Here is a 13,291-nt window from a genome sequence, read left to right as displayed (position 1 = left end):
AAACTTCATTTTGACTACTGCTACTTCCTATCAACTTATTGGTGCTATGTATCTTTATTCTATCCAGCGATATACACAGAGACATATAGATATGGATGCAAACACACACACACACACACACATATACTTATTGGTAAGTATTAGTAATGCTAATATAGCCTGCAGCTGATTGCATACACTAGAATAGGAACGAACAAAAGTGTTTGCTTAGCTTGCTAATTAGAAGAGATTTACAGACCATAGGATAAATAGAGCATGCGAAAGCTTGGGATTAAACCTCTTTTTGTTTAATAACAGCAGAATTCCCATTGACTTTTAAGGAAGTCTGGGGGGTAAAAAGCAGGCACTGAGTGTGCAAGCGATACAAAATACGGGGAAGTTCTAGTGACCTGCCGAATCAACTGAATCTGTGAGCAATGGAGCAAGATGTGAATGAGTGGAAGCAGTGATGATATTATTAACAGTTCATTGTGTTGAAAGAAAAATTATACAAATACAGAAGAGCAAATTAAAACAGTTATTGTGGATAATACGTTAGAGTAAAGCTGAAATGACAGAACTGTATCACTATGTTGATGTTTAAAACACTTTTCTCTGTCCCCTCTTGCCCCTCGCCCCAACCAATTCAGTCATTTTACACTTCAAAGATGGAGTCGTCTGACCATGGACTATCTTGTTTTCAACAATGCTGTATAGCATCTCAGCATAACAGGGTATTATTTCTTGCCTGTAAGGCCTAAGTAGGACCACGCTACAAATAAACAACATAACTTGGAAACTAACCAATGTAAACAATGTAAAAAAGAAAATTAAAAGAAGTTTAAAAAAATAGGTACCAAGGAAAACAGTACACAAGGTTAACATATACTCAATATTTAATACTGAAGATCTGACAGTACATTACATTGCATACTGTCACCAGCACATCGCCACAATATTCCAGACTCTCAGTATCAAAATCAACCCTTCCAAGAAGCTGACATCTCATCTATGTGGTGCTGGATCCACTCAAGATACTGACTAACTTTGGTGTAGACTCCAAATTTCTCCCTTCTTCCACAGCCTTCACCCCAGCTCACCAGTCCTACCAAAAACCAAGTATCCTTATATCTAGTGATCATAGGGCCTCCGCTGTCCCCACTGCAGGAATCTTTTTGGTCTCCTAAGCTCCCGGCACACAGCATGTTGTCAGAGATAGCGAATCTCATCGCCTGGGCACACTCGTTCTGGGCAGCCATGGGGATTTGAATGTAACTGAGGAGAGTAGAGAAATTGGTTTTAACATCACTTGTGCTGCCCCAGCCAGTTACCACCATCTGATTCCCAGTTCTTGTCAGCTCCTGTTCTGCCAGGTCGCGGGTGGGAAGGCAGATAGGGAGCACATATTTGCTATACATCACGGGCTCAGCCAAGTGCAGCATGGCTATGTCATTATCGGAGGTCTCCTTGGTGTAATTTTCGTGGCTCACCCATTTATCAACCCAAACGGTTTGCTCGCCGGCCTCAATACGGCGACGGTGGAATTTACCTGGAAGAGCAAACAAGAAGATGACAGATGCTACTGAATCTTCCTTCACCTTGAACACCGAAGCTTCTGGATTACACTGGGCTTTAGGATTGTACTTCATGTTTTCACTTCCCTTGTAATGTAGACATTTATTCATTTTATGTTATAGGTTAACAGTGTTCTTACTACATGGACAAATCTGTAAACTTTCCATATTTACCTATATCATGAATATATACAGTACTAAATTAATTAGTACCCCAGAGGTATGGTCATCAGTTGAGAAGCAGAAATGCCTACGTATTGCCCTGTTGCACTGATATTACAGCAATTATTGTGCAACTTGAGAGATCCTCTTCAGGAGGAAAACAATCTTCTTGGAGTCAGCACTAAAAACTGGGAGAGCAAGCATACAGCCAAGCAAGACATTTACAACTGTACGTGAGCTTTATGCTGTATAACCAGTGCCTGAATAACTGAACTTCAGGATTTGTAAGACAAAGGTGACTGACTGGTAAGGCTATTCCTTTCTGAAATCTTGCATCTGTATTTTAAGGAATGTTTGACTACTTAAGACTTCTCAGTTGTTCCATGTGCTACATGATCACGGCCGCTTTGTGGGCCCACCAGTTATGGAACAGTAAGTAGGAAACTTAAGTTGAAAAGGGCCAGAAAGGCCAGAACAAGTCATTTGTGATACACTGGAAAAGGAAAGACAGAAACAAATCTCTCTAACAGGCTGTGAAGAGGTAGCCCCAAGAGTAATTATCAGTGGCTGTCACATTTCTGAACTGCGCTGTCAGTTAATTTAAGCTTCATATCAAGGCCTACTTCGGTATGTACTCGATAAAAACACTCCTTCAGAGAACTGTCCGTTATTCACATTCGAGCTGTCGGCAGGCACACACCCAAGCACACGAGGTGGCAGGACAGCCAGGCTGACACCTCACCTCTGCCCATGCTGCACGTGTGTGACCGAAGTGTCCTTTCCTTCTCGGTCTCTCCATAAGTGAGTTGGAAGTTGCTCTTTATCACCACCTTTTCAAATGTGTGCTTCACAATATCATCCTTCAAATTTGTTCCCCCACCCCCCTGTTAACTTTTGCCTTCTTTTGGTCTTATTTGAATCCCTCCAGATATGAACTCTAAAGACACGTTGCTCTGACTTTGCGCGACCAAGGTCTTCTGAAGTCACTTGCTTCAGTGTAAGCTCCCCTGTGCTTGAGCCTGTCAATGACGTATTGCAGCTGTTTTTTTTTTTCTCTGTAAAGAGTCAGTGTCTCCAAGCGTAGGGACTTTCTGATCCACAGTAGTTCCAGAAATAGATTCTCAAAAGACCCCTTAAATACAGCTTTGGATCTTGGACTTCCAGACCAATTATTTCTGAGTCTCTCGTCTTCCTCCTCTGCAGCCAGTGGATGTATCACACGGCCACAGCAGATGGCTGAAACTGCTCTGATGGGCACTTGTATTAAGTAGCACCAGAGCCCGAACGACTTGCTATTATCAAGTCACCACTCACAAATCTGTTTTCTTCTGCTATCACGACCTCTCTTCTTTGCGGCAACAGTGTCCATAGCACCCTTGGAGCACATTTCCTTGCTACCCACTCTGCAGCCGCTGTGGCTGGGGGCTGACTGGCAGATAAGGGGCAGGGGTTTATTCCTATCTTCACAGATACAAAACCCTGCTTTAGGCCTCAGAAATAACTCTGGTCTCAAACACTGTCAGGTCATCTCCTCTGACGAAGGCAGTTTAGCTGTGTAGGAGCATACTTTCTGCCAGGCTTCACATGCTCTGTATACAAGCACGGCCGTGAACTGTCTGTATCCTGAGACACCCATGAACAAGCGGGTGACAGCTTTCACACCAGTGCTACTGTAGCAACAGCTCCCCCCACCCAGGAGAAGACCCTTTTGACTTCTGGTCATGAATACTTCCTTTCTCAGCTGAGTTATCCACCCCAAGAGTTTCAAATTCCAGAAGTCCTATCCACACCTGGATGTACTGAACCTAGAGGCTGTGTGAAATGCATCTAGATCCTTCTACACAATAAGGAGCATCATAATCTTGTTGCTGGGAGAAAATATTAACTATGAAGTTCTACATAAACAAAGAAGTGTGAGACCTGTTCTCTGAAGGGAGAGACAGTATTTTGAGTTGAATCATTACATTCACCTATCTGCTCTATCTTCTTGGAGCTCTGAGTACGATTCTGGAGGCTTTCAAGGTGGAGATGCAGGAACAAGAGCCACAAACAGGAAAACTGGGTTCTCAAATTCATCTTCAAAAACTTCACCTACTCTGACATCTAACTTTTCACTTCAAACACTAAAAAGCCACGTGAGTCCTGCTACAAGACTACTCCCCAAGCTCACGAGTGCAAACCCAGATGCAAGCTTCCCCTCCAGTTTTGCTGGTATGGACAGCGAGCAGAGAGCTGCAGCAGGATGAGTCCAGAACAGTGTTGGGTATCCCAGCCTGACAGAGGCAAGGTTGAGTATCACCGCTGCAGTCTCAGTACAAACACCTTCATTACCCTCACAGAGCTCACACCTACCCCCACAGACGTGGCAATGTCTCCAATTCAAAACTCTGTTCTGTGTGTCTCACTAGATGTCTCTAGGGTTTAGAGCATGCGTTTTTCCGATGAGAATTGCTTTCCTGGTGGCAGTAAAATGCCCAAAAGATACATGTAAAAGGACAACCATGTGATGTTAGGCTAGGTCTTAAAAAGGTTCCCTTCTGTTTGACCTGGAGTATCATTAAGAATCTCTTCTCTCTTGGTAAAGTCTCAGGCTGTAGTCATCTCAGTCCTGCACACACAGTCCCATACCACAGTAAAGGACCTTTCTGCAGTTTCCATCTCACCACAGCAATATTGCTCAAGACTGAATGAGAAGGGTTCTCCTCTCCTGTGTCACAACGTTCAGTCCACGACCACATGCTTCTTCCTCTATAAATAAGGAAGGTCTTTCGGGCAGCTATGAGAGCGAAAGAAATTCGAGCCCCTAGTGCTGATCATCCTTACACTATAAATTACTCTGTATACTCACCCCAAATTTATGTATGAGACGTGTCTTGAGTTTCATTTAAGCAAAAAAAAAAAAAAAAAAAGTATCTTCTTAAATCAGGGTTCTCAAGTACAGACGCTTTTCTTCACCCGCTGAAAATCACTTTTTATTTGGACAGCACAGGACCCTCTTGACAGATTCCACCCCTTCTTTCTTTGCTGCAGAGAGATCTCTGGGCATGGCTATCTCAGCTGATAGCTTGTCAAACTGCACAGATCTCTACCAAGACCTGCAGTATGAGGCCAGGGTGGAGTAATTTAAGTGCAGCCTCAATACTTCCCCTAGTTACCATTTTCCCACTGATCTATCCCCTTCAAGTTACACTCAAAGCTACATCTAGCACTGCAGAGCATTCAGACACCACGTCTGGCGGTTGCTTTTCCCCTAAAACGTTCAAAGATCCTCTACCAAGCAAACTGCACAGGTTTCTTCTTCTTGGGCCTCACTAAAACTATACATATTGACAGTCACTTAAAAGGAAAGAAAATTACTTACTAGTAACTGGAAATGCTTGGAGACGTGTAGTCTGTATATATATTTCCAAACTACCGCAGGCACTTCTACTTTTTCCTCTGTGGAAAAGGTGGCTATTCTGGCAGTAAGAGGACCCAAGGCTATATCACATGCTTTTCCATTCACCCTTTTTGTTGAACAACAGAGGATGTACATGAACACATCTGCACATCCACAGTGTATATAGAACATGCATACAGACAATATGTTTCCAAGGCTATGTATACAGACAATATATTTGCAAGACTTTCCGCAGTTACTGGAAACAACCTATCTTTTCACTAATGGAGAAAGAAAGCAGTGGAGCTGTTATGCCTCTGTCACCAACTGTAGATAGAAAACACTAATCCAAAAAAAAAATATGCTACTTACGTGTGAATGGAACACTAATCATTTCTGTCTGCCAATTCAGAAGCAGTACTGTACTTGACATAGATTTTCTCATGCTTAAGAGCAGCAGTGCCAGTAAAGGCAGTGTTGCCGTTCTGCAGCACCCCTCCTCCTTCTCTACTGAAGCGCTCTTAAGTAATGGTGTTCAAATGCATGAAAAGGCAGAAGGAGGCACTGTGACATTCTCCTCCTGGGATCAAGACTTTTTTTGCAGTATTGGAATGACCTTGAATATTTTCATCACCAGAAAAACACAAGCAGAAAAGACCAAGTCTTTCTACTTTATAGACAAGCAGCAGTGCTCAGAAGACATCAGCTCACTTCCATATAAAGGTTGATGAAATCACATTTTTACTAAACTTTTTTTGATTTGTGCTAAGGTGCATATTAAATACTTCCTAGACAACCTGCTCCTACAACCAAGAAGGACTTTTGTCTTCATAACCTGCTAGTCTTCTCCTCAGATGATAAACCTTGGGAATGAAACAGTTATATTCAAAAAACCAGGGACAGACTTTTTTTCCATACCAAGTCTTACTTTGAGCCCCTCTTCTGCCTCAGTGCAGTGTGCTGCCGTTAGGACCCAAAACGGATGGATGAGAACACCCCCGCACAGAAATTTCCCTTTGCTATTTTGCAGCATAATCTGAAACAAAAAAAAAGAGAGGTCTGACACTGCATGGAGCACGGCTCACAAAATATTGTACACATTCTTCTTTGTGGTTGCAAAATGCTCAGATGCATTGAGCACCAAAGCATGTCACATGCAGTGAAGCCAAAGCTCTACCGTCGAACAAAAGCACTATGAATAAGGTTTCTGTGGAACACCTACAAAAAAGTTTTGAATATTCTTCCTGAGTGAGGGCTAGCTTCATCCAAATCAGCATGGAACGATGCTGGTCACTGCAAAGAAGCACTTTGGTACTTCAAAGCTTTGAAACACAGAGCTCAAATGAGGGGATTATTCTTGTGCCACAGCACACCAGAGATAGTGCGTCACCTCAGGCTGCAACTCTCACGCTACGGTGTAAAAGGGACTTCAGTGTCAAAGAGAACTAGGCCCCGATTATAAGCATTCACTAGTTCCACGATAAGATCTGCAAGGTCTCCCCTTTCTTTGTGATGTCCCAACCTGCTCTGTAAAGCTATGGCATATTGTGCTGATTAAATCTGCTAACTTGAATTTATGACAGATGAGGCTTATAAGAACAGATCCATGCAGAAAGGGGGAGAAGATTACCTCACACTCCCACCATAAGGCTGTTACAGTAGCTGGAGCATGCATCACGCAGCATGAGCTGCAGTGATTGAGGGGTCTTCCCCAGGATGGAGCAACAGAGTAGGTGAGCGTCATCAGTATCCTCTCTCTTGACATTGTTGGCAAGGTAAGGTAAAAAACTTGGCAACAGTGACAAGATCAAGAGTCCTAACAGACATTAAACTATTTTCTCCTGTTACTCCAACTTTTGGATTGCTTTTGAAAAAGCTAAGCTAAGGGAATCTTAGCTTCATGTGACACCACCACTAGTAATGTAGGAGCTTTTCTGGAGCAGCCAGGCAGGCAGAGCTGTTTGGGAAGAGCCTGAACTATTTGTGGTGAAAAACCCTCTTCTCCTTACCTGCCAAGGGCTGTCTCCCCGTCTTCCTGTTTTTCCCTCAATGAGCCGAATATTGAATCCTGCTTTGGATTCAAAGTAGTCCATTTTCACTCTTCCACAAGGGAACTCCACTACAGGAGATGCAGAGAAGTTAACTAGCAAAGATCAGATCACCCAATACAAAACCTCTTTCTAAAGCATTCCCTCCATCCCTCTAACCTAGGCAATACTATTCAGTGGCTTCACGGAAGTCCCTCCCTCCGCAGAGGAGGCAGTTTCCTGATTCCCCTGTATATCTCCATGAGGCAAACACAGGTTAAAGGCCATAAAGTGGGTATGGAGGTGGGAAATGCAGGCACAGAGTTGCTCTGCATGGAATGGATGTTTTGAAAACTAGTACAAAGTGCACTGCAGACAATTCTCCCATAAAACCCTCTTACTTCATGTTTGAATAATCCTCTGTCAAATCTGGACTACGAACATCCTCTTCTTACCTACAGGCTTGCACGTGGTATGGTCATTCATCAAATGATACCCGGATGCACAGCTGCAAGAGCGGCACTGGTTGGCAGGGTCATCCCTACAGAAATGTTCACATCCTCCATTATTAACAGAACAGTTGGTGTATTTGACCTCTGTGGAAAAATTGAACAGCAAGGGAGACATGAGACTTTGGAAAACCGAAGAGTCACAGGAAGGTAAAGTGGTAAAATGACATCGTGATTCAAGTGAGCAACAGCTGGCAATGGATTTGGGATGACAGTCGTGGGCTTTAATGGCACTCGGGCCCTGAGACAGCAAACAGACCTTGGTCCAGATTAAGGCAGTGGGGAGATGGAGAAAACAGCGATTACTGTCAGGGCAGGTAGACTGGAGAACAGAAAATTCACTGTCACTGAGTGCAAGTCAGACAGTGCAAAGTGTTAATGATACGTGACATACACGCTCATCCCTACATATGCTGTCCGGCTTTTGTCCAGGAAGAAATTGTCACAGTAATGACAACCAAATATTTGCAGGGGATTGTTTTTTCCCCCTGTACTGTAAATAAACCCCACCACCATCCCTGTGCTGACAGTTCTAAAGTAACTGAAAACCCTGCCTTACAGAATTATTTCCAGTATTTTTGTAAAATGTAAATATCGCAGATCTCCAAACCTCTCCCATGGCAACATAAAGTTAATTTTGCTTTAGATAAGCGCAGATAAACCTTTTACCACATCATGAAACAAAAGAGAAATCACATTAGTAAAGAAAGCAAGTATACTGTGCAATGACAAACGTGTCGATCCCTATTACACAGAGCTCCCTGTCACAAAGAATGTTATTTTATAGCGGATTAAAGGCAGCATTACCATAATTGCACAAAACCCCCTCCCAGCCTTTGTAACAGATGCAGGAAAATTTTCCAATATTGTCCTTGCAGATCCCATTGGAACAAGGCTGCGGGTCACACTGATCTCCATCTGAAACAGAGGCAGGAAAATGCAGTCCCTGAATCATACAGAGGTCACAGATCAAACATTAATACGAACAGACCCTCCCCAGATTCCCCTAGCATCATCCAAGGTTTCTGCCACCAAATGGCGATACCTCCATCGTGCTGGCCCAAAGACAAGGGCATTTGTTTGGGTTCTGAATTACAGCTGCAGAGTGAGTAGAGTGGAGTGGGAAGAGCAAAACCTGGGGCAGACAAGGCAGAGGCAGGTCACTGCAGAAGTGAAGAGCAGGGGTGGGGCTCCTCTTTGGACTACGTCAGGCAGAGTTAGAGCATCAGAGAGCACTTTTGACTGGTGCCTTAGCTCTGGGGAGATGACTGATGGTAGGCACAGATGCACCTCAAGTTTTTTTAGGAAGGTTGCTTGTATGATAGGACAGGAAAACATTCTTTGCACACCCCATTTAAGGGAGAAGGAGAATTTGAATCAGTATGTCACACGTGGCAGCAGGAAGGCTGAGTACTAGTTACTCTTGAGGAAACACAGAGAAGTGATTAAGAAAGTCTTTTACTTACCTACATACTTGGTCCAAAAATCTAGCTGCAGAGAAACAAAACTTACATTAAGGCTAGAAGCAGATTTTTCACAAGCAAGGGTTTTGAAGTGTATCATGGTCTTGGCCAACAGAGCACAGCACCCCAGTCAACAGCACTGATCTCATTCTTCTTGACAGTGTAGCAACTGGCACTACAAACCAACAAAACTGGCCAACCTGGACATTCATGTATTGCCCATACTCAGCACAGATCCCCCTGCCCTGCTTGCAGACCCACCAGCTCCACAACCCCTCAATATCCCCACAGCTTCTCTGTTTTCTTGACACTTACTGCCAGGTAAGTCACCTGTATTGTTGAGCACACAATTAATTTGTGCCCAGTTAGACAAGACACGGGCATTGTGAAGACAGACCCCACTCCACTCTGGGGTCTGAGGGACAGCAAGGACTGGTTCATCCTATATGGTGAGCCTACTCTGCTTAACGCAGTAAGAAAAAGTCCAAACCAACACAATGATGGGGTGTGGAAAGGGGCTGGAATCAGTGATAGTGACAATAAAGGTAGTGTCCAATTGAAAAGAGGAGGTTTGGAGGAGAGAGGACCTCGTGATAAGAGAAATGTTTGTCAGGCACAGGTGGGAGACTGGGGAGGGAACAGTGAAAGGCAGCCAGAGGTGGCGAATGGACAACAGAGGGCAAAGGACTGGAAGGACTGGGAAAAACTCAGTGGCAGCAGGAACAGCTAACGGGGTCAAGCACGAATTGGGATTACCTGGCTGGGACCTAAACCTCACAATTAGGTGAGGTGGGACATGCGTGAGCAGCCAAGTTTTGTGGCCCATACAGGTGGTAATTTGATAATCACTGTAACACAATTCCATTCAAAACCACACCTACACCTTAAGAGTCAGGAGTGATGCATGTTCAGTGCTGACAGCATGATCTCTTATACCCTGGTTTGCAATACTTTAAGAAAACAAAAAATTGATTGGTTAAGTCCCACATTCATCCTTAAAAAAACAACTTACTGTTGCTTCCTTCGTTTCAAATATCTCACTGGCCTCCTCAAAGTCACACCGTTCTTCAATGCACTCACGCTCCATAGAGCCCGGTTTGAGCTCCTCCAGAAAAGAGTTTGCCCGCTTCTGGATTTTCAGGACTTGGTTTGCATCTTTATTGCTGTAAAATACTGGAAGCAAAAATGTGAAAGCACAAGCTGGGAAAAGAGCTGGCTGAAAACTGGTAGTGGTCCTTCCCAAAGGACACTTACCAGAGCAACAGCCCCCCTCTAGCACAGCAAGAGAGCCTGCCCTAGAAACCATGGGCTGTCAGTGCTGTGCTGCAGAAGCAAGCTCCAGCCTCTGCTCCGTGATACTCAGACAGCTCGCAGGGCTCATGAGGGCTGTGACCATGCAGCCATCACAGCCCAGCACTGTGTCTGTGAGCTGCTGCTAGAGGAATTCAAACCCCGTTAATGGGAACGATTCCAGCCACTCCCTGTGACTGAGACAGAGGAGCAGGAAATGCACTTGCAGTGACTGGAAAAGGGTGAAGGGTATCTCTAAAATGAAAACTTACTTGAGGTATTACAGACTCGTGAAGAGCAGGCAGCCAGCAGCACCCCTATGGTGACGAACTTCCACATACTGCAGCAGGAGTCACCTAAAGAAGAGAAGGTAGGTGTGAAGGGGAACGCACTGCTGAGCTGCAGCACGACACCCACGCTGCAGTTTCTATTCAGACAGCTCAGCTAGCTCCTTTACTTGTCTTTCTCAGAGCAGCTCCCTTGCTGAATGCTGTGTTGTGCCGTGACTTTCTCCGATTCCAGTTCCACAGTGGCCCTTCATTAGAGGCCCTCCAGACTGGTTTGTTAGTTCCCTTTAACCCATCCGCAGCTCCCCCAGAACACTTCTTGTCTGCCCCGACATCCTCCCCTTGTCACCAGACATTTTTGACAAGCTTTATGCTTCATTAAAGCGAGCTGTACTTTGAAATCCTGAAGGATACAATACTTTTGAAGCACTTACTGCTTTATTCAGTGTGAATCAGCGTGATCTTCCGCCATGAGCTCCGCTGGAACTTAGTTAATCCATAACTTCAGATATTTACTCTTTGGAGTGACATGAAGTGCTTTCTTTTTTGTCATTAAACAAACAGTGCTCAGGGGGAGCTTGACAATTTACCTGCATGCAGGAGGAAAGTGAAACAGCTGAGGCATCCACTCTGCCTTTTTCAAATCCGTTTTTCTTTTGATACTCTGGCAAGTACAAATGTTCATATTTCGTTTGTAAGCGTAACCACCCAGTGCTGAGGTCTCTTGAGAGATCCTACCACCTTCTCACAGCACGCAATCACCCAAAAGGGGCACATATTGCTATTTTTAAGAGTCCTCCCACTTTACCTTCTCGTCAAAGTTTCCACCACAAAACAGCCAAGGCAACTAACCCCCCTTACAGCCATAAGCAGGCAGTGCCTGCCCCATCCACTGCCTGCTGTGAGGAGGCAGGGCAAGAAGCTTGTACCAGCATGCTGCATCTTCTGGTGTACTGGATTAGGTCACATCAGCACAAAATCTTCTATCGAATTTCGAATATTAAACATTTTAGAGAAAAACCACAATCCTTTTCAGAAGTTTTCTTGCATCGGAGATGGTATGAACCAGCGTGTTCCCCTTCTCTGAAAGCAGTTTGTGCAGTGGCACCTCTGCGAGCCGTACAGTGTGTGACACGCAAATTACCTGTGCAACCATGTGTCCTTAAGGGTCCTTCATCGAGAAAGTGCCACCGGGTGCTGGGAAAAGGTGGGCCTCTCCAGGATCTCAGCTCACGTCCAGTGACACCATTTAGGAGGGCTCTGACTGCTTATAAAACTTTTTTTTCTTTTTCTCTTACAAACTTGGCCATGGACTTTCTTGAAAACAAGCTCTCTTTAAACACACAAAGGTTTATGCTTCAAAGTTCATCCATTTGGGACACGTGCTAAAAAAAAAAGATTGCGGCATCCAAAATTACATTTGGGGAAGATGTGTGCACTGTGAAGCTCTACTGATATATCCTTTATCCTCAATTCAGCCATTCAATAAGAAAACTTCAGCTGAGATAAATGGTAACAGACTTTTGCTGAAAATAAAGTTTATGAAACACACCTGAAGACAGGAAACAAAATCTAAGTAGAAACAAGCATAGTACCATATATTTCATGTATTACTCATACAGTATTTGCAGCTGACCTGGCTATCTAGAAACAGTCCTTCACTACCACATAAGTTACATGCTTTTGAATACACTTTTGTTTCTAAGACTTGGTATAGGTTGAAAATTTAGGACATGTACATCAGCTGCCAATCTATAACATCAGCCCTCTAAGAATTCTTTTTTTTTTTTTAATCCTGTACTGATACTAAGAGAGAATTAATTTAGGTTTTCATCAGCCCTTGTGTTTTGGGGGCTTTATACTCCTGCTTTCCCATTTCTCTTGCTACGGCAGTGCAGAAATATGTATTTTAAAAGCCAGCACTTGGGCTCTCAGGTAATCATACGACTCCAGGTGCAGGGGATTCAAGAAAAGGTGCTCCAGGATACTTCAAGGATCTGCCCAGTTTTGCATGCCAGGGAACCATTTAAATCTAAACAATTACAGTGTTGAGCTCCTTACTTTCTAGTTCAGCTTCATTAAAAGAATAGTGATTTTTCTAAGGAGGGCAAAGGGAAGAAAACAGAGAAACTTCACGAGATATCAGCAAGACAGAGGAGGCTCCACATCATTTTAATTAACATTGTGGAGAGTTCTGATTCACAGAGTGTTAGGAACAGCCATTAATAATCAAAGGAAATCACCTCACTGGAGTAAAAAAGTGTAATGGATATTTCACAGCTTAAAGATAGCTGCCCTTAAAACCTGAAGGGAAAGAGCACACCAGACTGCAGACTTTGTTCTTCTTGGTTCCCCGGTGTATAAAAAAGCCAAATGCTTTGGTTTTGCCTCTTCTACAGGAAAGCTTCTGGAAAACTCTCAAATGTGTTCTCAGCCTTTAGCTTCTTAGCCAGGAGTGCTGAATGACTCCTCTCAAATTTTTCCAAATTGAAATTGTAATTTAAAATGTAATTTTCCATAAATTAAATAAATTGTAGACAGATGTAAATTTTGATAGAGGGGGGAACTGAGGGGGCAAAGCTACAAGGCCTCAAAATCACAGCTCTTCAGCAATCAATCCT

The 13,291-nt window shown here is 43.8% G+C and overlaps 1 protein-coding gene across 1 annotated transcript; it reads right to left on the bottom strand.

Moving 5' to 3' along the window:
* Positions 1 to 952: 952 nt before the first annotated feature.
* On the bottom strand, positions 953 to 11,137 carry PROC (protein C, inactivator of coagulation factors Va and VIIIa). Its single transcript, XM_009817892.2, has 9 exons — positions 11,105 to 11,137; positions 10,656 to 10,739; positions 10,106 to 10,266; positions 9,097 to 9,121; positions 8,438 to 8,548; positions 7,577 to 7,717; positions 7,104 to 7,213; positions 6,013 to 6,130; positions 953 to 1,528 (listed from the first exon to the last, which is right to left on the bottom strand). Exons 2-9 carry the CDS (start codon positions 10,720 to 10,722, stop codon positions 960 to 962), a joined length of 1,302 nt encoding a protein of 433 aa, XP_009816194.1. The 5' UTR covers positions 10,723 to 10,739; positions 11,105 to 11,137; the 3' UTR covers positions 953 to 959.
* Positions 11,138 to 13,291: the final 2,154 nt, after the last annotated feature.

Source organism: Gavia stellata, chromosome 11 (assembly GCF_030936135.1).
Source record: "Gavia stellata isolate bGavSte3 chromosome 11, bGavSte3.hap2, whole genome shotgun sequence".
NCBI classification, from domain to species: Eukaryota; Metazoa; Chordata; class Aves; order Gaviiformes; family Gaviidae; genus Gavia; species Gavia stellata.
This window is presented reverse-complemented; position numbering and strand designations above follow the sequence as displayed.